At 40.7% G+C, this 26,857-nt stretch overlaps 1 protein-coding gene across 3 annotated transcripts in view; it reads right to left on the bottom strand.

The window, feature by feature from the left end:
• Window positions 1–26,857, bottom strand: part of DOCK8 (dedicator of cytokinesis 8) — a 239,730-nt gene that overhangs the window by 35,337 nt on the left and 177,536 nt on the right. For all 3 annotated transcript variants that reach the window (XM_030920159.1, XM_030920161.1, XM_030920160.1), the window contains 10 exons: window positions 24,336–24,491; window positions 22,066–22,205; window positions 14,921–15,090; window positions 11,683–11,822; window positions 8,989–9,171; window positions 8,496–8,625; window positions 7,438–7,525; window positions 2,920–3,016; window positions 1,446–1,580; window positions 99–251 (listed from right to left, as the gene is read on the bottom strand). In XM_030920159.1, the coding sequence (XP_030776019.1) occupies window positions 99–251; window positions 1,446–1,580; window positions 2,920–3,016; window positions 7,438–7,525; window positions 8,496–8,625; window positions 8,989–9,171; window positions 11,683–11,822; window positions 14,921–15,090; window positions 22,066–22,205; window positions 24,336–24,491 (1,392 nt within the window). The remainder of the gene's footprint in view (window positions 1–98; window positions 252–1,445; window positions 1,581–2,919; window positions 3,017–7,437; window positions 7,526–8,495; window positions 8,626–8,988; window positions 9,172–11,682; window positions 11,823–14,920; window positions 15,091–22,065; window positions 22,206–24,335; window positions 24,492–26,857) is intronic.

The following is a 26,857-nucleotide window of genomic DNA, read 5'->3' as shown; positions in this document are numbered from 1 at the left end:
GAAAGACTTCAAAATTTCCTCATGTTTTTTTCTCAGCTGATACTTTGCATCAATTTTCTCTACTGATTCCAAGTCGCTCAGCTGGTTTGAACTCTTACACTGGTGGCTCCAAAACTGAACCTCATGAGGAGGTAAAGGGTGGCACAGGCTTGGCTCCGGGTGACATCCATACTGCTGCTGCAGTGGTGCAGGACTTGGTGACACAGGTCGAAACACTGTTCCACCTCCTCTTCGAAGAGTAAGTCTCCAAACTAGGAGAGACATAAGAGGCCATTAGGCATCACTTGGCACTTTGATACACTTTCTGGACCGTTGAAATATGCAAATGTCCATTTGGACAAGCAAAAAGCCTAGAGGAGTTAATGGATTACTCCATAAAGATAATGAGCTATGTGAATCAGAAGATGAATTTAAGCAATGGAACAGACTTGAGATTTAATTATGAACTGTCCAGCTAAGGTCAGAGCTGTGTTATTAACTGTACTGTGAGCCAGGTTGCATTCACTGGTGAAATCACAACTGTGATGGAATTAAACCTGAGTTTCCTGGGTTCCTGGGAATTTATTGGTGATGAAGAAAGAGAAAATGGTCCTGATAAGGATGAGCAGAAGAATTTTACTTTTTAAATTTAAAAGACCTCATGTAGAAGGCACCAATTGAGATCTTCAATAAAGGGAAAAATAGGACGCGCACAGGCGCTCACGCCTGTAATCCCAGCGCTCTGGGAGGCCGAGGGAGGTGGATCACTTGAGGTCAGGAGTTCGAGAGCAGCCTGGCCAACATGGTGAAACCCTTTCTCTACTAAAAGTACAAAAATTAGCTGGCTGTGATGACACATGCCTGTAATCCCAATACTCAGGAGGCTGAGGCACGAGAATCGCTTGAACCCGGGGGTAGAGGCTGCAGTGAGCTGAGATGTTACCACTGCACTCCAGCCTGGGCGATAGAGCGAGACTCAGTCTCAAAATAAAGAAACAAATAAATGGAAAAACAATCTGCATGTTACCCCAGGATAATCCTCATTCCTCAGGCTGTGAGAAATTCATTTCTGACCTTCCTGGCATTTTATGGCATGACATTTTGTAAGACTAATGGGAGTCACATAGAGGATTTAATCTCACTCAGCAGAGATTACAGAGAGAGAGTGAAATTGCTAAGTCACTCAGTTGATCTCTGCTCTCATGTCATAGACCTTCAGTGAATGGCCGTTTTGAACTTCTAGAGTTAGGTCCACATTTCAAGTATGGGAGCCACTGTTTTTCCTCTCCATGGTGGCTTTCCACAGAATCAGGGCATCTGCTTTCTTCCTAGGAAGACTTAAGACCTTTACTGTGATGCCACTTAATATGCTCTGTGAGTTTGGGTCCACCTGAAGAGAGAAGTGTGGAGCTAGATGAGAATCTTACCCTTAACTAAGAGGAAGAAAACAAGCATCCCATGTTTACCTTGGTGATGAGAGCACGGAGTGTTGCAAAGCAGTGAGTCAGGTAGGTGGAACTCTGATCACAGTTCAGAGAATTCACCAGCACCCTCAGAACACCTCCCAGCAGGCTGTCTTTACAGTCCAGAGCCGAGCTCGCCTGGGGGAATGGAAGAACAGCATTATTGAATGCCTGCACTGTGCCAATGAACTGGATGTTCCTGACAATTAGCTCAGTAATGCTGATGTTCCATCTCCAGTGGTGAGTCTTAAGAGTTTGGTGAGCCACCACGGGTATCATCCATTAACCATGGGAACGGAAGACCTATTTCCAAATGGCTTTATTTCAATGCTTCCAATAAGTTTGGGATTTCTAACTAATTCTGGGTTCCTAAATGAAGGGATAAGGCCCATCTCCCTCATCCTGGGTCACATCTTTTGGAAAGTTCTTTCTTTGTGTACAAGACATAGCTCTCCTAATGGGATTCAAAACACAATTGTGGGCTTCCCAGTACAACAGGGGCTGCTTGGTGGCAGCAAGGTTTCTAAATAGAAGCTTGCTTATCAGCTACAGAAGGACTAACAACACCAATACAATTGAGGGCTAGTATAGATATTTGGCACCTAATACTGTGCTATATAAAGATACGATGAATGTGATACCAAGCATTTAAGTTATCAAAGATATCAAAGTCAACTAAAATATCACATACTTTTTGTGTTCATTTTTTATATGATTACTTAGATTTTAGACAATTTAAAAGTTAGAGAATTAAGATTTCACTGTGTTTCAACAATATTTCTTCTAGCCCTAAAAGCAATCCTGGACCTACTCTAATGAAGGACTTCTCAATGGAAACACGTAAGAACTCATTTTTCAGGATAATTAAAAACTCATTATTACCTAGACATCTTGGGAATTTGTGGAAATATCACAGAGAAGATAAAATTAGTATGATACAAAGTGCACAAAGCTATATTTTTCTACAGCAGGGATGGCAAATTTAGGGTACAAATGACTTTCCTTAACCAATTTAAGTCCAAAGAAGACATCATTTATCAAATTTAGCACTCTTTTTACCTAGCCTAGTCATAATCATAGCTCCCATATCCGACAGTGACCATCATTCAACTGGAGTTGACCCATCAGAAAAAATTCTAGTTACCACTACTGTTCTAGATACTAAACTATAAGCCCAACATCCACATTATAAACTTGGTACATACTCACACAGATTTAACCAAGAGGGTCAGTTTGTCAAACACCTAACCCTCTCCAAGTAAGCCCTAAGTCAAAGAAGCCAGAAGAATGTTGGGTATCTCTGAAATTTATAAGGTAAACATTATTGCAAATAGTAAATTAGCAACTTCATTTTTTAAAAAAAGGTACTATGGGATCACATTTATGTCTTTCACAATTTTGCATTAAGAAGTCCTTATTCAATTCTAGTAAACATACTCATGGCAGACAGATCAGATTGGGTGTTTGTTTTCCTCACCTGGATAATGTTTTCCTGCATATCCAGGATGATTAAATGTGCTTCTGTAGCCAGGTTGCCACTGATCAAGGCTTCTTGATCTAACTCTGCCTTTGTTCTAGGAAACAACAAGAGGTCAAATTAAAGCGCATGTCAAACCTGGCCAGGTTCCCCATGATGGTAATCTATGCACCAAGGTGTAAAGAAATCTCCAGAATAGTCAACCTTGAAATGAAAACAGAGCAACCAGCCCTGAGTAACTATAGTGCAAGTGCCTTCTGTGATTCATGTCTTGTTGAAACTACTGTCTAGGTAAGGTCTCCTGGTCATCTGCAACCCCATTATTATTAATAATGATGATGACAATTATAAAAATAACACTATGGGTAGAGAAGCAGTTATTAGTTGCTACTAGCAATTAAGCTCTCCTATCAGGTTGTTGCCTAAAGCCTCAGGGCTATGGCTGTATTTCATGCATGAAAACCATTTCTAGATCTGAGTAAGGGGAAGCCCCTGTAACATGCGAGAGAGTGAGACTGGTTGTGATGTGAACTTGGCAGTGATGCGGCTGGGTTAGGAAAGGGTGGGGCTTTAGAGCCGGGTCAGGGGAGAGTCAGTCTCTTAACTTCCCAAAGACCACTTTGAGGTTGCTCAGTCAAGTGCGTGGGGTCTTTCGTCCCTTTCCATTGGGAAGCAAGACTGTATTCCTGTAGGGCAGGTGATCTACATCCTGCTGGACATTACTGGTCACTGCCCACTTGGGAATGGGAAATTGCCTGGTGCTCACTCCTCTATTAGGTTTCACTTTAAGGAATTAGAATGGGTTTTTTTTGCTAGCCCATCCATTCTCATGAAATCTAAGTGAAGGTGTAAAGGGATATTTTGTATCATCATCCAAATCTAGTTGCAAGGAAAGGGAGGTATGAAGAATTGACTTTACCAAGATGCCTCAGTAGCCAAGATGTTACCACGGGGTTGGGATATCATTATATCAGCTCAGATGTCTTGGACCAGGGTTACCACTTAGCTGTTCTTGAGTCCCCTTCACCTAATGATGGGGGCATTGCAGCTGCTTATATACCACTGAGGACTCAAAAAATAAGCATTTCTGTGTGTTTTACATGTTTTCATGTTTAGGATAGGCTCTCTGGTCCCAAGGTACTTGACATTTTTTCTCATTCTCCAAGTGATTAATATATGTGTAAAAAAAAGGAAATCTAAAAGTTTTTTTTTTTTCCTTAGAGATAGGGTCTTGCTCTATCACCCAGGCTCTTGCTCTATCACCCAGGCTAGAGTGCAGTGGCACCATCATAGCTCACTGAAGCCTTGCACTCCCGAGCTCAGGTGATGCTCCGCCTTAGCCTCCTGAGTATCCGGGACCACAGGCATGAGTCATCAAATTTTTATATTGTGATAGAGTACACATAACATAAAATTCATCATGTTAACCTTATCCTTTTTAATTAATTGACTGCTAGTTTAGTTTTAAATTTAGAGCAATGCCGTCCAGTAGAAACAATGGGGCCACATATGTCATTTTATATATTGTGGTAACCACATTTAAAAAATTTTTTAAAAGGGAAATTATTTTTAATATATTTTGTTTAACCTAAAAGATAAAAAATACTGTCTCCATGTAAGCAATATAAAAAAATTACTCGTGGAAACATTTTACATTGTTTTATTCACAATAAGCCTTCAAAATCTGGTGTGTATTTTTCACTTATCTTGATTTATTATCTCAATTTGAACTAACCATATTTCAAGCATTTGATGCCAAATGTGGCTAATGGCTGTGGTATTGGACAGCACAGATCTAGAGTGTCCTAATCTGTTTTTTCCCAAATTTTCGTATTGTGATAAAGTACATCTAACATAAAATTTACCATCTTAACCATTTTTAAGTTCAGTAGTGTTAAGTACATTCAGATTGTTCAACCATCACTACCACTAATCTGCTTTTTTAAAAGCCTACCATCTGGCCAGGCGCAGTGGCTCATGCCTGTAATCCCACCACTTTGTGAGGCTAAAACAGGTGGATCACTTGAGCCCAGGGGTTTTAGACCAGCCAGGGCAATGTGGTGAAACCCTGTCTCTACAAAAAATACAAAAAGTAGCCAGTTGTGTTGGTACACACCTGTAGTCCTATCTACTTGGGAGGCTGAGGTGGGAGGATTGCTTGAGGCCAGGAGGGTAAGGCTGCAGTGAGCTGCATTGTGCCACTGCACTCCAGCCTGGGCGACAGAGTGAGACCTTGTCTCAAAGAAAAGAAACGCTTATCACCTATTCCTTTAAAACAGTGGATTTGGTGGCAATAGAATCGACCCGGGGAGTTTTAACAAATACTGATTTCTGGGTCCTGCTGGAGTTTCCTGTTGAAGTAGTTGAGGGTACCACTGGGCACTGACGGTTTTAAAGCTCCCCAGGTGATTCTAATGTGCAGCCTAGGTTGAAGATTACTGCTCTAAAAGAAACAGAGCCAACATAATTGAAAAATGATCAGAAAGAGGGTGAAAGACACTACTGTTATAATTATACATTTTCCAGGTAGGTAGGTGGAGCAGTTATAATTTTACTATGGTTTCCCTTTAAAAAAGAAAAAGCACAAAGCCCCTGAGAATTTGTAGATGTGAATCATTAGCCCTGATAACCAGCAGCCCACCAGGTAGTGCAGGGCTGAGAACTAACCTAGAACAAACTGGAGGCCATGCATGGTAAGGACCAATATTGTGTTGCTCCTGCAAGCCAAAGGGAAAGGTTTTCCAAAACACCAGTTTACACAGCCCAGGCAAAACAGGCCTACTTATGGATTTTTCTTGTAATCTAGTAAAGTAGATGAGCCAAACCACCTAAGCAATTCTGTAGCACCCACGGCATGCATATTTTGTAGCTGTTGTTCATTGCCCAAAGTAGAATGTATGGACTCTCAGATCCAAATATTTTATAAATCAGTCCAGGGAATTTAGTGCAAGAATAACATACACAAAGCAAATAGGCATGATACCAGCAACTTGGTCCAAGTCACAGCTATAATAAAAATATACTTATTTATTGAATGTTTTAAAATAAATTTGACTCCCAAAAGTCCCATAAGTGAACCAGAATGATTCATTCTTGTGGCAACAGCAAAGATACTAACTCACATTTATTTACAAAACAGCACTGCTAATCAAGTCTTCTCCATACCCCCTTTGATGGGTGCTTCATCACCCATGGGGTATCCTACCTTGTCAACTGTGTGTGAGGGGTGATTTTAGCTCTAAAACGTTTTGCTCAGTGAACCCTGGGACTCATTAGGCTACCTGTGGCTAAACGGTATTGGAAACATGTGCTATCTAGTCAAACATATATACTTTTAGCATTCATATGTCTAAATTGTTGCATATATAGCGATGCACATCAATATATCTATTCATCTATAGCATACATTTTGATCCAAACAGGTTTTTTTTATTCTTTCATTTCTTTATAATGTTTTTCTGATAACAATATATATTATAATACATATCTACTGTAGGAAACATAGCAGAGTATAAAAGAGAAAACATCAATTACCGATATTCCCAGCACCCAAAGAAAACCACAATTAATATTTTGGTAAATTTGCTTCCAGCCTTTAAAAAATACATTGACTATATGTCATCAGAGATTCGAGGGCTTTTTTTGTTTTTGAGATGAAGTCTTGCTCTCTCACCCAGGCTGGAGTGCAATGGCACGATCTTGGCTCACTGCAACCTCTGCCTCCTGGGTTCATGCGATTCTTCCTCCTCAGCCTCCTGAGTAGCTGGGATTACAGGCATCTGCCATTATGGCCAGCTAATTTTTGTATTTTCTGTAGAGACGGGGTTTCGCCATGTTGGCCAGGCTGGTCTCGAACTACTGACCTCGGGTGATCCACCCACCTCAGCTTCCCAAAGTGCTGAGATTACAGGTGTGAGCCACTACGCTACTCAAAAACCAAGTGTCTGCCCTGCCTTTGTTCATTTAACGTTATGTCATAAGCATTTCCTCATGTCATTAAAATGATTTTGAAATATTTTGATGGCAACCCAACTTTTAAACATATTTTCCTATTCTGGAGCATTTAGAATGTTTTCAATTTTAAAAATCAACTTTAGGTAGCACTGACATAAATATCTTTGAATGTGTATCTTGTACACATTTCCAGAATGGAAATATCGATTTGAAATTATGTGGTCCTAGGCACTGTGTCCTGCTTTCTCTATTTCCCTGCTATTCTCTATTTCCCTGCTACCCTCCCCACAAAATCAGTTGCTTTTATTAAGCCATCTGAGGTTGCTAAAGAAATATGAGTTTTCTTTAAATGCTTATCAATGTGACAAATTTTTAAGAGCTGAAAACCACAACTCCCTATACTTTTGATTATCCTGGGTCCCTGGATGAATTGTATTCACACAGATAATGATGTTTCATTTTCCCACCCTTGGAAGGATGCAGTTGTTTCAGTAATAAAAGTAGCCTGGGAGAAATAGTTTTAGACTTTAGGTAAAAGTAGCACAAAGTTGCTGAGTGACTCACTTATCTAGCTTCTCATTAGCTTGCCGCCAATGTGTCTGCTCTTTCTTCCATCTCAAATTTTCATTTAGGCCTGGAAATCGGTCGTTCCCTAGGAGTTAAGAAATGCATGATAGGAATTTGATTAGCATGAAACCCTTCAAGATAACCAGAAGTTCATAACAAGCTCAACTGAGAGGCCTCAGCACCATTTCTCGGGCTAATTAGAGTCCATGCAGGTTGCTGGTAGGAGACAAAGTCACCATGCTTATGTCCAAGTTAGCCTGCTCTTTGATTGATAGACTAGAATATAAGAAGAACCTCTGCCTTTCTGGAGTGTCAGAGAGACATTTCTCATGAGCAGAGGATTCCTGTGAAACTCTGGAGCTTACTGAATTATTGGGTACAAAAAGTATGGGTGTCAAATGAGGGTGCCTGACCACCACTGAAAACTATGAGCTCCCTCCAATTTCCCTGCCACTGTGTCCCTTTGAATACAATAAGCTGTCACTCTGTTTTACTTTGAGCATGGTGAATAAGACTGAAGGTACTTGTGGATTTCATTCTATTCAAGTTCAGCCTTCTTGAGATCATGCCTCCTGTGGTGGAACCCTTGAATGACTGGGACACTGAAGCCATTTCAGGGAATTGGTTCCATTCTAATAGTGCCCTGAATGATTGCAGGAGATGATCTTGGGCCCAGAACTGTTCAGTTTCTTGACCATGCTCTGAATAGACTAGCCAAATGTCACATAGAAAGGCCTCAGCCTTTAGGGAAACACCTTCCACCTCATCCATGACTGACATTCTTAGAGGTGACCTTTTACCATCAACAAGTTTTAATTAAAAGATGTCATTTGGTGCTGTTTCCAGGGTTCCTATGATCGTAGAACAGCACTTTCCCTCAAAGTCACAGGGCTAACACAAATGTCAGGCACAGACTCCCAGAATCTGCTGTCTCTGACACTACTGTAAATATCTCAAGAAAGTAATGGTTTCTAATCATGTTGGGAGGACATTCCTCCCTACAAACAGTGAAAAGACTGCTTGACAGAGAGCAGGGAAGGGCCAGTTCAACACACCTGGAGCCCGTCGGCGCATCATCTCCCCTCTGGCCCCTTCTCCACGGAGCAAAGCCTCTTCTAGCCGGGCCTTGACATCCCTTGACTTCTGCAGGACTTGGGTACTGACTTTGTCAGAATTCTGTTTTCCCTGGACAAGACAGAGGTAGGAGGACATGTCCTTTGGTGAGATCCCGTTGATGTGGAGAATTACCAAAACAGTACACTCCACAGTGATGCCAGCCAGGTTTGACACGTGCTGCACTGAGATGCTGTTCTGGGGAATCCTATGGCCAAAACTCTGTTAACAGAAATGGGGTTCTCTCTGCACAAGGCAGAGATCCTTTCCCTGTGAAATGATCGTATCTATACCTACAAATGGGTTATGGATTTGAATACAGAAATGAGCAAAATTAATGATGCCTCCATGGCCCAAACAAAGGGGATGAGTAACAAGACAGAATTGTACTTGAGAGATAAGAGCTGGTACAAAGTTGTGCCACTCTAGACTTACCTTATACTCAAAACATAAGACACAGATGAAAAGTAGGTCTAAAATCCTGTTGAGCTGCATTGATGGCAGGTCAGCAATCCACTTCCTAATGAGGCTCTGATCAGCATTTTTCATGATCCAGAGGAAGCAGATCATGAGGTTGCGAGTAGTGTCCGCGTTCAGCATGTTGTACTGCTTATAGGGCTGGAGGGAGGCAGATTGGGGAGTGGTGGCCAGGGAAGAAGTCAAGCAACAGAAAAATTTGAGGCTTAGCAGTCAAGCAACAGAAAAATTCAAGGTGTTCTCTTAGAATACCACGACTGTACTTCATTGCTAGGCTGGAGATCTGTTTCCAGGAGCCCTGCCTTCCCTAGGCAGGGGAAGCCGTATTCTTTGTGTAGTGCTACTCAGCAAAGGGGCTCACCTGGGGCAATATTTGAGCTAGGCTTTCAGCACGTATCTGAGTACCTCTGTCTTAGGAGCAGTGTGGCCTGGTGATCTGCCCTGGGCCTTGATCATGCATGCTGCAATCCCAGTGATACAAAGAGGCTTTCATGCTGCTAAGATCTCCAAGTATTTCTCCTTCATGCTGGACAGCAGAGGATTAGACTTATAGGGGAGAAGGAAACTGGCTGGGTGCCATGAATAACCTTGCTGTTGAAGATTTAGCTTCTTTGTTACATAGTGCAAAGTATAACATTAAGGGTCATGAACTGCTCAGCAAATTAATCAAATCCATGTTTGTGGAGTTCTCTGTAATGGAAGTTTAACCATAATTTATGTTTGCCTGGGGCTGGGGTGTGGGGGTTCAGGCTATTTGCTTTAATATTTTGGCCACAAGTATTCATTTTAAAGTGCTGAGCACACTCTCTGTTACTCATCTCATCAACACAAACAACAATAATGAGGCTGCACCCTTGGTTCATGCAGCGTAGCTAATATCCAGTGGAATGTACTGGTGAAATTGCAATGAGGAATTTGTGGGCATGGGAGGGAAATGTTAGTTTTGGATGGAAATAATAGAGGTTATAAAGCAAGTTTAACTTAGTTATTCTGAGTTTGTTGACAAGAATAAAGGAAATTTTGAGATATAACCTCACAAGGACTATGTTCTAACAGGTGAACTTTGGGCTTTGAGTTTTTCCTTTAGAGGCAAATAATGTAAAAGGCATATACCACCTCAAGCAGCTAACTTTGGTAAGATGGATATTAGAAAGGTGGAGGTCAGGCCGGGCGCGGTGGCTCAAGCCTGTAATCCCAGCACTTTGGGAGGCCGAGACGGGCGGATCACGAGGTCAGGAGATCGAGACCATCCTGGCTAACACGGTGAAACCCCGTCTCTATTAAAATACAAAAACTAGCCGGGCGAGGTGGCGGGCGCCTGTAGTCCCAGCTACTCGGGAGGCTGAGCCAGGAGAATGGCGTGAACCTGGGAGGCGGAGCTTGCAGTGAGCTGAGATCCGGCCACTGCACTCCAGCCCGGGCAACAGAGCGAGACTCCGTCTCAAAAAAAAAAAAGAAAGGTGGAGGTCATAAAACACAGTATTTCTCCACTGTGATTTGACATCAGTGATGTCAAATCTCAAATGTCTTTTCTCTGTGTCATCTTCTTGCCTCACTGCCCCCTCAGTCCACATGGGGATGGGGCTTGCTAAGTGCTGGAAGGAAGAGAAGAAAGTCATCCAGCAAGAAGTTAGGTGAGGATGCCGCTTTCTCACAGGAGAAGCAAGTTAAATTCTCTGCACATCTATACCCTACATTGAAAAGCAAAAGTAAATGACATTGGAGAACGCAGTGCTGTCTTCACAAGGGATAGTCAGAGCTCATCAATGAACAGAGATGAACCATCCCATCTCAAATGAATCAGAGGATACATTCCCAGAGGAGCCCCTCTTTAAGCCCACAGAGTCCATGCAAAAGGACAGAGCCAAACAACCCTCCATAGGCTCCCTGTGGTCCTAGAAAAGCTGCAATCTTTGGCTTAAGAAGCCCTTATGCTACCAGCCTCCTTCAGTCTTCTTTTGGAGGCATAACACAGTATGAATTACAAACACATAGAATGAACACAGCCTAAGTCTCCACCCTCAGGGAGCCTTGGTTTGATCTCCTTTGCAATGATTTCAGATTTCCCAAGTTTTCCTCTTTTCTGGTTTCTTGAACTTGAACTCAGCACCACTGGGACTGCCTGAATTTGATCTGGATATCTCTTGCTGTTGCCAAAATCCTTTCTGACTTGTGTGCGCCTCCGCTGCCAACCTCACAGTGATTCTTTACAGCAAAATGAGGTAGAAAGCATCAATGCCTGCTCTAAGCTGAGTTCTCCCATCAGAAGATGACAGGAGAGGCTGGGCACAGTGGCTCATGCCTATAATCCCAGCACTTTGGGAGGCTGAGGTGGGTGTATCATCTGAGGCTGGCAGATGAGCCAACCTCAGGTTGGTTGAGACCAGCCTGGCCAACATGGTGAAACCCCGTCTCTACTAAAAAATACAAAAAAATTAGCCAGGTGTGGTGGTACATGCCTGTAATCCCAGCTAATCAGGAGGCTGAGACATGAAGAACCCGGGAGGCGGAGGTTGCAGTGAACTGAGATTGCGCCACTGCACTCCAGCCTGTGCTAGAGTGAGACTCTGTCTCAAAAAAAAAAAAAAACAAAAAACAGATGACAGAAGACACGAAATGAAAAATCAACCAGACACATGTGCACCAACATACCAAGGAAGACAGCACTATTCCACTTGTTTTCAAATTGAAATGATTCCCTGCTATGGCCAGAGCCACATTCTGGTTAATGGCACCAGCTCCTTCTTGTTCTTCATCCGAGCCACTGGTGCGGTATCTGCGAGTATCTGCAACTGCAATGAAAATATCATTTGTGATGTCAAGTCAGACATGACATTTCCCTATGTCCCCTACCCAATAAGAGACTGATACTTCTTAGTCACTAAAGTCAGCACAGTAATTTTAAACCTGATGTTTAGCATTATGTATTTGCTGTCATCTATAGGAAAATACAGCAGGCTAAGAAAAGAGACAATGTCTAGCACAAGATTAGGCTAGAAATTAATTTTTCAAATTGTATGAACAAAAAGTTTTCAAAACATCCATAATAGTTTCCTGTAACATAATTTTGTAAACTTTTTTATCTATTCTAATAATTGACATTATTTTAAATAATGACCAAATAGAAGAAACCTACAATTGCAGAATTAAGCAAGTATCTTATATAGAATAATAAGCTATTATCACAAGTTCAGCAACAATTTGTTATATTTCAAATGTTTAAAATGAGTATCAATTTATTGTATCTATGTAATATAGACATATCCATATTTATAGATAGGTCTAGATGTATGTAAGCAAAAAAAAAAAAAAGGATAAACCATTTAAAAGTCTGGTTTTTAAGAATGCTACCAAGTATACAATAAAAACTATTAATATTTCAAGCAGTTCTGGGGAAAGTGTGGTAAAACATTCACAACTGATTGAATCACTGATGTTTTACTAAAAACTCATGTTTCTTCTAGACCTGTCGACATTACAGCGATCTGGGCCTTCGGTTATTTAGAAAAATTTAAGTGTAAATAACATTTCTTCCACTAAAGTTGTGAAAACAAAACCCAGTTCTTCTTATTTATTTGTTTATTTATTTTTAGACAAAGTCTCACACTGTCATCCAGGCTGGAGTGCAGTGGCGCCATCTCCGCTCACTGCAATCTCCGCCTCCATCCTCCTACCTCAGGCTCCCAAGTAGCTGGGATTAAGGTGTGTCATCACGCCTGGCTAATTTTTGTATTTTTAGTGGACACAGGGTTTCGCCATGTTGGTCAGGCTGGTCTTGAACCCTTGATCTCAAGTGATCGGTCCACCTTGGCCTCCCAAAGTACTGGGATTACAGGGGTGAGCCACCACATCTAGCCAAAATCCAGTTTCTAGAAATAATTATTAAGGCCATTGGGATTTTAAACAAATGGTTAAATAAACAGCACATGGAAATCATGCAAGACGTGATAGCATTATCACAACTAACATAGAGATACATTCTTATTTCCCCTTAATCGCCATAGGGTTATAGTTACAAGAAAAAGCAGGAAAGATACAAACATGTGCTGTGCAAAATGCTTTTACAGAAGTTCTCCAGTTTCATCTTTATCGTAACCCTAAAAGATAGGCCTTGTTATCACATTTATACAGTTTACAGAGGAAAGGAATGCACGGATAAGTTGAGCCTTTCAATGGTCACATATTAATAAATGGGGCTGGAATCTGAATTCAGATGCATCTTTTTGAAAGACTATATTCTTATGAGTTTATCAACCTGAAGATTCTATATTTAATAGATGTACTATGTAACCTATAACAATAAAATACTTTTCACTGTTTTCTTTCATCAGCTACATCATGACCATAAAGTTCAATGCATATACAAAGAAGTCTTTGAGGTTTAAAAGGCTCAGAGAACAAATGTTGAAAAGTTCTGATTCCGAGTCACTGATATGGAACATTCTAATTGACAAGAAAACTGGAGAATGTGTGCTATAGTGGTTCCTGGCTTTGGGAACAAGCAGGCTCTTGAAATGGAACTTTTTAGAAACTTTCCAGCATGGATTCTCAAAATGGGCTGCAAGTCACATGCCATGCTCTGCAGTATGTCTGTAAATGTTAAAAACAACTCTGTTTTCAGTTCCCTGCAATCAGGAGCTACTAGAGGAAGCTGCTGACTTCATGGTGCAGCTTGCTCAGCCCTGTGTGCTAAGTTTGTTTCTGTCGTTTCCTTGCACTCTTGCCCCAGTGGAACTCCACAAACCCTAACCCCTGTCTCAACCTTTCTCTTCCGAGTTACCCCTTAGCAGTTTGCTGGAGGAATTCTTTTCAAGAAAGGAGAGAATTACTTCCTCAGGAATACTTGCTTTTCATTTTATGATTTGTATGAATTAAAGACTATGGGTGTTTGGTCCCATTTTCATGAACGAAATACTTGTCACCGTAATAATACTATAAATAATTTAGTCACACATGACACTTTCCATATGGAGGTGGGAAAACTTGGATGGTTCCAAGATTTCAAGGATGACTACCTGTAAGGAGGTTGGGCTCAGGGAAGCATTCCCCAGATCCCAGCACCCTTCAGCTGCCAAGAGAGCAGCATGGACATTTCCAAAACTTCTCTTGAGTTGGAGGAAAAGCAAGAACTACTCTGATGGGATAGGAATTGTGTGTGTGTGTGTGTGTGTGTGCGCACACATGTACGTTGTGGAGAGGGTAGGCCGATGGACTGCCTTTCTCAAGTCAACATAAGAAGTTCTTCTATTTGGGAGGATATTTTCCTCTGCATTCCTTAATCCACACTGTAATTTGTAAAGAGATTCAGGGGTTTCACAAAACCCCTTTAACACAACTTATGCTTTCCTCTTGTTGCTAATCTAGAGACATTAACCTCAAAATTAGCCACTTGGTGCCAAGGGCAATATTTCTCTGCTATGATAGAATTTTCTAATATTGACATATGCCACTTATTTTTTGCATGGAACAATTATTTGGGTTCATTTGAGACTGCTTTTTTGCTTACATATTCATAAAAGAAAAGGGAAGGAACACCTTTAGTTCAAGTTGTTAGAGCATGATCTCCAAAGGGAGTAATTCTGTTATTATTTCATCCTTTGTGGTGTATGGTTTATAAAGTTCATCCCAGCAGATCAATGAATGAAGAAACGAATTCACAAAAAAATAAGTAAACGATTTCTAAACAAAAAACACATTTGGGGCTATGTGCCTTTTTTTTTTTTTTTTTAAACGGACTGGGGCCTGTGTTAAAGGGGTTTGGAGACCATTGTTGTGAAGAATTGCTCATATGAACATATCAGCACTGGAACAAATGACAGAGACCTCATATGGATGGTGCATTTGGCAGGGGTCCCCATCAATCCAAGAAAGAAAACAGAAGGGCCATTACCTGTAAAGTCACAGAGCTGTGGTAAAGCATCCAAAATGATGCCAACTAAAGGCAGGTAAAGGGCAGCGATTTTGACCTTCACCTCTGGTTTGACACAGCGTGGGTCCAGGTCATGAGAACTTAGCAGGCTGTGGATGGCACTGACAGCTTTCCTTTGTACTTTGCTGATTCTGTTGGCACAACACAGGAATCAAGAGGTTACGTTGAAGGGAAATTGACTAAAGAGCTCTTAAACAGTCAAAAGTGATCAAAATGCTCCTAAGCAATGAGGTGACTATGAAAACCAAGCAATACAGGATAGAATTATATAGAATCCAGAAATAGATTGCCTGTGTTCTAACCCCGGGTCTGCTCTTTAGTATGATGTTTTCAAGTTCATCATATTGTAGCATCAGTATTTCATTCCTTTTTATTGCTAAATAATATTCCATTAGTAAATTTTATTTATCCATTCATTAATTGATAAACATTTGGATTGTTTCTGCTTTTGAGCTATTATGAGTTACGAATATTTGTGTACAAGTTTTAAGTTTTACTTTTCTTGGGTACATACCTCAGAGTACATTTGCTGGCTTGTATGGTAACTCTCTGTTTAACTTTTTTTTTTTTTTTTTTTTTTTTGAGACAGAGTTGCTCAGGGTGCAGTGCAATGGCATGATCTTGGCTCACTGCAACCTCCACCTCCTGGGTTCAAGCAATTCTTCTGACTCAGCCTCCCGAGTAGCTGGGACTACAGGCACCAGCTACCACACAGGGCTAATTTTTGTATTTTTAGTAGAGACAGGGTTTCACCATGTTGGCCAGGCTGGTCTTGAACTCCTGGCCTCAAATGATCTGCCCGCCTCAGCCTCCCAAAGTGCTGAGGTTATAGGCACGAGCCACCACGCCCAGCCTCTGTTTAACTTTTAGAGGAATCAGCAAGTTGTTTGCAACAGTGGCTGCACAGTTTTACATTCCTACTAGCAGTGTCTGAAGACTACATTTTATTCTTGCCAACACTTTATTACCTGTCTTTTTTATTATACTCATCTTTGTGGCTATCAGGCAGTATTTAATTGTGATTTTAATATGCATTTCCCTGATGGCTAATGATGCTGAACACCTTTTCCTGGTCTTATGGCCATATCTTCTTTGGAGAAATGTCCATTCTGATCTTTTGCCTTTTAAAAAAACTGAGTTATTTGTCTTTTTACTACTGAGTTGTAAGATTTTAAAATATATATTCCAGATACAAGTCCCCTATTAGGTTTTTGATTTGCAAATATTTTCTCCCATTTTGTGGGTTATCTTTTCATTTTTTTTGATGGTGTCCTATAAATCACAAAAGTTTTAATTTTACTGAAGTCCAGTTATCTTTTTTTTCTTGTTACTCATACTTTTGAGTGTGTCATATCTAAGAAACCATTGCCTTTTCTAAGTCTATGATGATTACCACTATAATTTTATGTAACAATTTTATAGTTTTAGCTCTTACATTTAGGTCTTTGATCTATTTGAGTTAATTTTTGTATATGGTGTAATATAGGGTCCAACTTCATTCTTTTGAATGTGGATACCCAGTTGTACCAACACCATTTACTGAAAACTCTATTTTCCCCCCATTGAGTTGTTTTGGCACTCTTGTCAAAAATCAATTGACTATAAATATGAAGATTTATTTTTGGACTCCTAACTCAATTTCATGGACCTATATGTCTATCATATGTCAGAACCCCATAGTCTTGACTACTTTTGCTGTATACTAAGTTTTGAAATTGGGAAGTGTGAGTCCTCCAGTTTTGTTCTTGTTTTTCAAGGTTATTTTGGTTATACTGGGTCCCTTGAATTTCCACATGAATTTTAGGATCAGTTTGCTAATTTCTGCCAAAAAAAAAAAAAAAAAAAAAAAAACAAGCTAGAATTCTGAGAAGAACTGCATTTAATCTATGGATCAATTTGGGGAGTATTGCTATTTTAATAATATTAAGTCTTCTGATTCATGAACATATGATATCCCTCCATTTATTTACATCTTTATTTCTTTCAACAGTGTTTTGTCATTTTTAGCGTATAACTCTTGCATTTCTTTTGTTGCATTTATTCCTAAATATTTTTTCTTTGTGATGCTATTTTATATGAAATTGTTTTCTTAATTTCATTTTCAGATTGCTCATCATAAGTGTGTAGAAACACAATTGATTCTTGTACCATGCAACCCTGCTGAACTCACTTATTAGTTCTAATAGAGTTTTTTGTGGATTCCTTGAGGTTTCCTATAAACAAGATTATGCCATCTATGAATAGAGATAGTTTTACTTCCTTTCCAGTTTAAATGCTATCTTTTCTTTTGTTTTGTTTTGTTTTTTTTTTGAGACAGTCTTACTCTGTGGCCCAGGATGGAGTGCAGTGGTGCGATCTTGGCTCACTACAACCTCCGCTTTCTGGGATCAAGAAATTCTCTAGCCTCAGCCTCCCAAGTAGCTGGGACTACAAGCACAAGCCACCAATGCCCAGCTAGTTTTTATATTTTTTGTAGAGATGGGGTTTCGCCATGTTGCTCAGGCTGTGCTCAATCTTCTGGGGTCAAAGTGATCTGTCCACTTCGGCCTCCCAAAGTTCTGGGATTACAGGCATGAGCCACCACACCTGGCATAGATGTCTTTTGTTTCATTTTTTTGCCTACTTGCCCTAGATAGAACTCCTAGTGTATGTTGAATAGAAGTGGCAAGGGTAGACATTTTTGTCTTGTTCCTAATCTTAGGGAGTAAACCCTCAGTTTTTCACTAATAAGTGTCACATTAGCTGTGGATTTTTCATAGAGGCCCTTAAGTCAAGTTGAGGAAGTTCTCTTATTTCCTAAAAGGATTGTTGAGTGTTTTTTTTTTTTTTTTTTTTTTTTTAATCAGGAAGGGTTATTAGATTTTATTAAATGCTTTGCATCTACTGAGATGATTGTATGGGACTTGTTCTTTATTTTATTAATATGGTACATCAATTGATTTTCAGATATGAAGCCTATCGTGCATTCCTGAGATAAATCCTACTTCGCCATGGTGTATAATCCTTTTTATATGTTGTTGGATTCAGTTTGCTAGTTTTTGGTGAGGGTCTTACACCTATATTCATCAGATACCGGTCTGTAGTTTTCTCACGATGTCTTTGTCTGGTTTAGTATAGGGTAATGCTAGCTTTATAGAACAAGTTGGGAAGTATCCCACCTCTTCCATTCCTTGGAATAGAAGACTAGAAGTTGGTAAAAAATTAGAATTAATTCTTTTAAAAATATTTGATAGAATTCATCAGTAAAGTCCCCCAGGTTTGGGCTTTTATTGTGGGAAGTATTTAATTTTTAAAATTTTAATTATTATTATTATTAGTTGTGATAGTTTTGCCCTTGTTGCCCAGGCTGGAGTGCATTGGCATGATCTCAGCTCACTGCAATGTCTGCCTTCCAGTCTCAAATGATTCTCCTGCCTCAGCTTCCCGAGTAGCTGAGATTATGGGTGTCTGCCACCACACCCAGCTAATTTTTGTATTTTTAATAGAGACAGGGTTTCATCATGTTGGCCAGGCTGATCTTGAACCCTTGACCTCAGGTGATCCACTCGCCTTGGGCTCCCAAAGGGCTGGGATTACAGGTGTGAGCCACCGCGCCCAGCCTAAATTTTTAATCTGTGTGGGTACATAGTAGGTGTATGTGGGAAGTTTGATTACTAACTCAATCTCTTTACTTGCTGTAGGTCCATTTGGATTTTCTATCTCTTCTTGGAGTCAATTTTAGTACTTTGTACCTTTTAAGGAATTTGTTCATTTAATCTAGGTTATCAATTTGATGGCTTTCAATTGTTCACAGTATTCTTTTACAATCCTTTTTATTTCTGTAAGGTCTGTTGTGATATCCCCTCTTTCAATTATGATTTTAGTAATTGAGTCTTCTTCCTTTTTTCTTGGTCAGTTCAGCTAAAGATTGGTGAATTTTGTTGCTCTTTTGAAATAACAAGCTTTTCACCTTGCAGATTTCCACGATTGTTTTTCTATTCTTTATTTCATTTATTTTGGCTGTCACCTTTGTTATTCCCTGCCATCTGCCTGCTTTGAATTGTTTGCTCTTCTTTTCCTAGCTCAGAGTATATTCTTTTGACATTTTGTTAAGACCATGCACATGTATTTATTAGACTGTTCAAGAACAGTATATTAAAATTTAAAAATAGGCTGTATTTATACCCCCAAAGAAATGGGTTCTAATGTCCACCCAAAACCATGCACAGTCGTGTTCACAGCAGCTGTTTTCATAATAGCCACAAACGGAAAGCAGCCCAAATGTCAATTTACAGTAGAGAAATCATAGTAGACAAAGGAATATGACATACAGCTGAAAAAAAATGAATCCTAACACATGTGACCACCCTGAAGGATCTCACAATCACAACATTCAGCAAAAGACTATGAAATTCAGTAACAGGCAATACTAATTTCTGGTGATAAGAGTCAGAATAGTGGTTACCTGAGGGGGGCCTGTAACTGAGAGAGGATAACGGAATATTATATTTTTGATCTGACCGGTGGTTATTCAAACATATTCACAGGAAATATTAATTGCACTTTACACTTAAGATTTGGGTCCTTTATATAAATTATACTATAATAAAAAGTAAATAAAATATATAGTGGAGTATCTGGAACCTAGTCATAGATGTTCAATTTTAAAAGTCTACATTTTTTTTCTTTCAAACAAAATAAGGCTACATCAGAATTCAATGTTATATAGAAAATATTAACCAAAATTTTAAATGACTCAGATTCTTGCACTGTGGCTGAAGTAAGATAATTGTAAATTGCATTTCAAAAGTTGCTCTTGTTTTAAGTCTGTGGTCCTGACAATGGGTTGCGTTTTGAACTAGGCATTCCAATTTGCTAGCTTATTACAAAGATGATAGACAATTTCTAAATGCTTGAAAAATACTGTGGATTTCACGACGCATGGACATTTGTGGATATACCCAGGTGTCAGAGATCTAAGGAAAACCCAGTGGAAACTGGAGCTGTGGTTCCTTAGGAGTTCAGGTACTGAGGTGTGTCCCTCTAGCCCTTGTCCCATGGATGTACATGTGTTGGCAAGTCTACTAACTGTCTTGGAAGCAAAAAAAAAAAAAAAAAAAGCGCTAATCAATAGAAAGTATTGTTGAAGCATGACATTGTTCTGAGGTTTTAGCTCACATGATGAAATTGTGACAGTATGTCTAATGACTTTCCAGGAGAGTAACTGACAACCCAGCAATCAGGGATTATTGTGTTGCCAAAGGAATTACACTGTAACTCACTTGGGGGAGAAAAGGTACTAAGAGTGTGTGTGAGAGTGTGTGTGGGTATGTGTGTTTGTGTGTGTGTGTATGTGTGTGTGTGTTTGAAGAATATATCCACACGATTAAACATAATTACAGGATTATCTCTGAAAATACTCTACCCTGTTGCTAGTAATATAACAGCAACAATTTTACAAGGAATCCAGAACAGACGTCAGGGCTGTTTCCAGCTAGAATGAAAACAGAAAATAGAAACTACGCTATTGTAAATACTAAAGATTGTTTCTAGAAATCACTTAAACTACTGCTATTAAAGGACAACTAAGAAAATGTATGTACATGTTTGTGCGTGAAGGCAATTTTCTTTGTGTTCAAACTTTCTTCTCAGTATCTTACTTATTAGCATATGTGTTCGGTGCACTTTTTGTTGCTGTGGAAATTTATGTTAGCTGTAAGGTAGAACATTCTACTGAGATAATTGGGGGAAATTTAGTTAGAGTTGAGAAGATAGAATTGAAGCCATGGAAAGTGAAGTTCTCAAAGGATATACTCAGGACCAGGTTATCTGGAAGGAGGCAGAATTGAGAGCCAAGAGCATGAGATTCCCCCACACTATCCTGCCAGGAGACAGACATACAGTCACTTAAGCAGTGTCAGCATGGGTACATCGCTTGGGATGCCTGTGACTGCTGCAGTTGCACAAACTCGATGTGCTCCTGTATTTGTTTCATGCAGGAACCTCCTGTTTCCTTCACTAAATTGTAAGCACTTTGAGAGAACTTGAGAAATTCCATTTAGACAAAAATCCATCCATAACATACAGCAATGCTACTATTAATTAGCAAACATTATTCTGGAAACTTCTTTAGCATAGGAGACATGGGAACAGGTTCCCTGGGCAGGGAGATGGTTTGGTATAGGAGAGTGGGTCCTGGGAAGGGACTGGGAAGACCATGGCTTTAGATTTGGTTCTCTGTTATGGAATAGTGGGCAAGTTCCCGCAATTCTGTATGCCTAATCTAAACACCAGAAGTGTTGAACCTCAATTACTTTCCAATCCTAATCATCTGTGAATCTGAGTCCCTGGATGGTGAGCTCTAGAGGGACAGGGAATTTTGTCTGTTTTGTGCACTGATGTATCTCTGATGGACTCTAACACCTAACTATGTCTGTCCCATGGAAGGCATTCAATAATTGTTGAATGGAATGAATAATATTTTAGAAGGCTTTACCTTTTTCAGTCTAATCAGGTAGGCTGTGGGTTTCTGATTCTATGAGCTCATGGAGCACAGGGAGAGAAGGAAAGAAGGGGGTGGTCCACCTCTCTCTCTGTTGACTTCTAGACTAGATACTGCCACATGTCCCTGAGTAATCAGATAGATAAGAGGTAAAAGGATTCAGAAGCCCTGGATGTCTGGCGTCTCTTGTCCTGAGAAGCACTGTTTGCAAGAAACCTAATCTGGGCACGGGGCAGCTGCCTTCTCAGCAGCCATTATTTCCTTAATCAGCATTGAACCAAGTGACATCTTGTGGTTGCCTCTATATGCTATCCCCTCTGTTAAAAATGCCTTTGTTCCTAGGGAGTTCACTAATCAAAGGATCCTTGGGAAATCTGCTTTAGTAGAACTGGTAAATTCCACTCAGATAGGTGACCAAGAGAAGTCATTTTGTAGTTCTTGCCCATCCCTGGTGCCTTTCTACATGCCTATGAGTACCACTTTCTCAAGACAGATGTTTCTACTCCTCAGAACTGGTCGACAGTAGAGTTTTTTTTTACCAAGTGTGAGAAGTTGGACTGCAAATTTTATTAAGGAACATCTCTTTTTTTGGTTTCATCTTTCATTTTAAATGCCAGAAACATACCCTTCCCCTTCGGCATCCAGGGCAGCAGCCAGTTCTGTGAAGAGGAGCCCGGTGAGGAAGTGCTGCTGGCGGTACTCAGAAGTCAGATCAAACATGCTGGCGATCTTCTGGTCCTGGAAACTGGAGCAGGAGCTTGAGTTCTACAGGAATGCAAGGAGCCATTTTATGAGTCACAAGAACTGGAATGAAAATAGCGATGGCTACTGTTTACTGAGCCTTTGCCCCAGCCAGGCTTTGTGAGCCTTCCCCAGTGAGGTAGGTACTGCTGGTGCCAGATAAGGCAGATAAGGAAACTGAGGCACAGAGTGGTTACTTTGCTTTCCCATCCCCACAGAGAGAAGACTGCCAGTGGGAAAGATGAAAATAAAGCACCCAAGGTCTGTTGAAAAATGAATGACACTCCCTTCCCCACCTGAAATCAAAAGCTGACGATACAAAACCTAGGATAAAATTTGGACAGAGAAATAAGAACCTTACCCAGTCCTGTGGCTGGCAGCAGGCAATTCCTCTATAACCAAATGCCCCCTTTGTTTAAGGCCCTGCTTACTTAGGTACCTTTTTTTTTTTTTGAAAGACAGAGTCTCACTCTGTCACCCAGGCTGGAGTGCAGTGGCATGGTCTCAGCTCACTGCAACCTCCGTCTCCCGGGTTCAAGCAATTCTCATGCCTCAGCGTCCCAAGTAGCTGGGATTACAGTCACACCACCACGCCTGATGCATTTTTGTATTTTTAGTAGAGATGAGCTTTCACTGTGTTGGTCAGGCTGGTAACTCCTGGCCTCAGGTGATCCACTCCCTTTGGCCTCCGAAGGTGCTGGGATTACAAGTGTGAGTCACCGTGCCTGGCCTCAGCTACGCTTGTGAATTTGGCTTAAGCACATTGTCAGACTTTTGCTGGCCTGGAACTATAAGTGATGTCAGGGAGGGAAGTAATTAGATTTACCGGTCCTCGGTATTTCCTGTCCTGTATTTGTATCCTGGGAGCATACTTTATATTTCATTAAGAGCATCTAAAGTGTCTTTAAAAATCCTTCACGGTTTTGTGAGCCTGGCCCTGGGTTTGGCCACTCCCTGGGGCAGTCAGAAGGGGAAGGTGGGAAAGAAGCTAGGGCAAGCTTAGTCCAGGGAAGTTTTAGGACTTAAGCTGCTGGGCAGGAAGCAGCAAAAAGTTTACACAGTTTGAATCGCTGCTTGTGAGTCGGATCTTTCCCTGTTCACAGTAAGACGGTCATGTAGCTAAGATCTGGATCATGTCATATGGCATATAGGGCTAAGATTTTTTGTCAGTTAGTAAGACAAGCCTTCACTTTTGTACTATATCAAGGAATATGCAACAGAAATATAACCTAACAATGAGAAATTTTGCCTGATGCTCTGAGCTACTGATGTGACTATCAAACAGCATGTTCTTACAGTTATTCCAGAGGACACTAGCCCTTTAAAAAATGTACGAGGTGGGGTGGGGTTTCCATGTCAAATCATTTTGGGAATCACTGATTATCATGCACACCTCCTCCCATTTCCTCTTCTGTTTCTTGTGCATTTACAATTGACATGAACAAGTGAAAACCTCTTAGAGGGCCTATTGCAAAGAACATATGGTTTCCAAAACTTATTTACTTTGGAATCCTCTATTTGCTTAATATAATAATTGGCTAATGTCAGACAAAGGAAGATTTGAGACTTTTCTATGAGTTTCTAGATTTCATAGGGCTTACTGGATTCTTTGCTTTACTTAACCTGATCAGGGACCCTTGAGCCTGGGGAGAAACCAATTACTTAGATTGTAAATTCTTAGCTAGTGGTGTAACTTCAGGGTAGCATACTTGATCTGGTTTGAATAGTTTGATTTTTCATCGAATTAATAAGACTAACCTTTATAGGCAATACATGATTACACTGAGCTAGTTAAATGAAATAGCTTGAATAATTCTTTTTTTTTTTTTTTTTTTGAGACGGAGTCTCGCTCTGTCGCCCAGGCTGGAGTGCAGTGGCCAGATCTCAGCTCACTGCAAGCTCCGCCTCCCGGGTTCACGCCATTCTCCTGCCTCAGCCTCCCGAGTAGCTGGGACTACAGGCGCCCGCCACCTCGCCCGGCTAGTTTTTTGTATTTTTTTTAGTAGAGACGGGGTTTCACCGTGTTAGCCAGGATGGTCTCGATCTCCTGACCTCATGATCCGCCCGTCTCGGCCTCCCAAAGTGCTGGGATTACAGGCTTGAGCCACCGCGCCCGGCCGAATAATTCTTTTAGTTAAATAATTCTTTTATTACCTGGGAAGATATGGAAGGACAAGGAGATGTTGGAGCAGTATCAGCATTCATAAAAAAAAGGTTCAGATTGAGGTAATGTTCATGGCTACAGAGGATTCTCAGGAACTCCAGCCTCATGGAAATGAGCGTTGGAAGGTTATTGAGCTTGGCTGACAGCTGGGAAGAAAAACGAAAAGAGGAATGAAACATTTATTATAAGGTAAGTGGAGTTGGGGTTGGCAGACACAAAAAATATCCTTTCTCTCCAGATTAAGGCAATCAATTTAATAAAAACTAATGGGATCGTGCAACAGATGGTAAATTCTGCATTACAGGGAAGTCTAATACATTTTCATTCATTACTGTTCCCCTTAGTGATTCTAGCCTAATAGCTGTCCAAAATGAGGATTCTTATCCCAATCTCCACTTTGTCAAATCTTTAATACCATGGGAAGCCTGTGCTGAAAATCTTGAGGTACATCTTCAGTGTAACATAATTAATTTTACAAAAACTCTTCTGTGTTCGAGAAACTAAATGAAAGGAGTTGACCTCACATAAGCCCGTATGAAACTAATAGAATATGACTAGATGACTTTCATGCTGCAAGTGTTCTTTCGTAGTTTCTAATTAAAGGCCCCATTGGAAAGCTGTAGAACCAGTTCCCTAGAGAAATGCATCCAACTGTTTAGGAAAGTACATAGTACCTGCAAAAACACTCAAGGAGCTTGTCCCAGAGTGAGAGAGGATGAAATGGAGAAGAAAGAGAAAAAGCTAGAAGAGTTTTTAGGAAAAATCTTCCTTTAAAAAATAAACCATGAAGCAAGCAGTGAAAAGCAGACAAAGGTGACAGTCTGGAAGAAACTCCCGTGCTTCCCCCAAGCAAGATGAACAACGGAAAGACCCAGACTCAGAGACAGCTCCTCTAAAGGCAAAGTAGGGGAAGGAAGGGCTGCTGGTGCACCTTGAGCCCTTCAATATTTCATCATTATCACCCCCCAGCCCAGCACAGAAATATGAAGGATCATCCTTGTGATGGACATGCCTCCTCTTCACTCACCTCAAGAGCAGTTTTCTAAACTATGTATATATAGTTTAGAAATAGATATTTTTTTATTTTTTATTTTTTAAGACAGAGTCTTGCTCTGTTGGACTGGAGTGCAGTGGCATGATCTCGGCTCACTGCAACCTCCACCTCCTGGGTTCAAGCAATTCTCCTGCCTCAGCCTCCCGAGTAGCTGGGATTACAGGTGCGCATCAACATGCCCAGCTCGTTTTTTTGTATTTTTAGTAGATATGGGGTTCTAACCATATTGACTAGGCTGGTCTTGAACTCCTGGCCTCAGGTGATCCTCCCACCTCGGCCTCCCAAAGTGCTGGGATTACAGACTAAACAATATAATTTAAATGAACACATATTTTCAGCCATTTTACAAGAAGCCATTGTGTTGTGGGACATATGGCCTATAGAATTAATTCATAGTTAGACATCCACTTAAATTAAGTAAAAGTCATTATATATTATTTTAAAACCCAAACATACAACTTCTATGTAAGCACAGTTAGTTACCAGATCCCATAACCTTTCGATGTGCACTCCTGGCTGACTTTGGACCAGTGGAGCCACCAGCACACTGAAGGGATTCGAACTTGGTCATGTGCCTGTCACTCAGGTCACTCATTAACAGTTGTTGGGTCAAGCCGGCTATCAGAACTTGAACTCACAAGAATCGGCACTTAAAAGAAGGCCCCACTATGGTTATCTTTCACAGGTCCCTTGAGACATCATTAAAGACAGACATTTCAGACTGGGTGTGGTAGCTCACACCTGTAATCCCAGCATTTCAAGAGGCAGAGCAGGGCAGATCACTTGAGGCCAGGAGTTCAAGACCAGCCTGGCCAACATGGTGAAACCCTGTCTCTACCAAAAATACAAAAATTAGCCGGGCGTGGGGGCGCACGCCTGTAATCCCAGCTACTCGGGAGGCCGAGGCAGGAGAATCGCTTGAACCTGGGAGGCGGAGTTTGCAGTGAGCCAAAATCATGCCACTGCATTCTGGCCTGGGCAACAGAGTAAGACTCCATCTCAAAAGAAAAAAAAAATAGACATTTCAAAAATAATTTGAGTGATGTTTCAAAAGGAGGAGTAAGGTACATTCCAAAAACATCCTCCACAAAGGTCAAGACCCACAGTGCCCCTACCCAAGGGATGGGTGTTTACTTAGTGGCACATTGTAAGTGACAGAGAGTAATTGAGGACATGGATTTGTCTATTGTTAGTGACTATTAAATTGACTAAGGTTATATCCATTGCCACAAAGATGGCAGAAAACATAATAGGTTATGCAAGATGATAAAGTCAGGCGACTTTGGAATAATACAACTTGCTTCAGGTATGAAGTTCATCCTGTATCTAGAGAGCTGGGATCAATGAATTAAATCACCATGAACGGGTGTCAGTGACCTTTTGAGGCCTGAGCACCACTAATGGTGCTAAGTAACATCTGTGGATGTTACCAGCAGACATAGACCACAGAATCAGTGG

This window comes from Rhinopithecus roxellana, chromosome 16 (genome assembly GCF_007565055.1).
Source record: "Rhinopithecus roxellana isolate Shanxi Qingling chromosome 16, ASM756505v1, whole genome shotgun sequence".
Taxonomy (NCBI): domain Eukaryota; kingdom Metazoa; phylum Chordata; class Mammalia; order Primates; family Cercopithecidae; genus Rhinopithecus; species Rhinopithecus roxellana.
The sequence above is the reverse complement of the archived record's forward strand: the minus strand, read 5'-3'. Positions and strand labels throughout refer to the sequence as shown.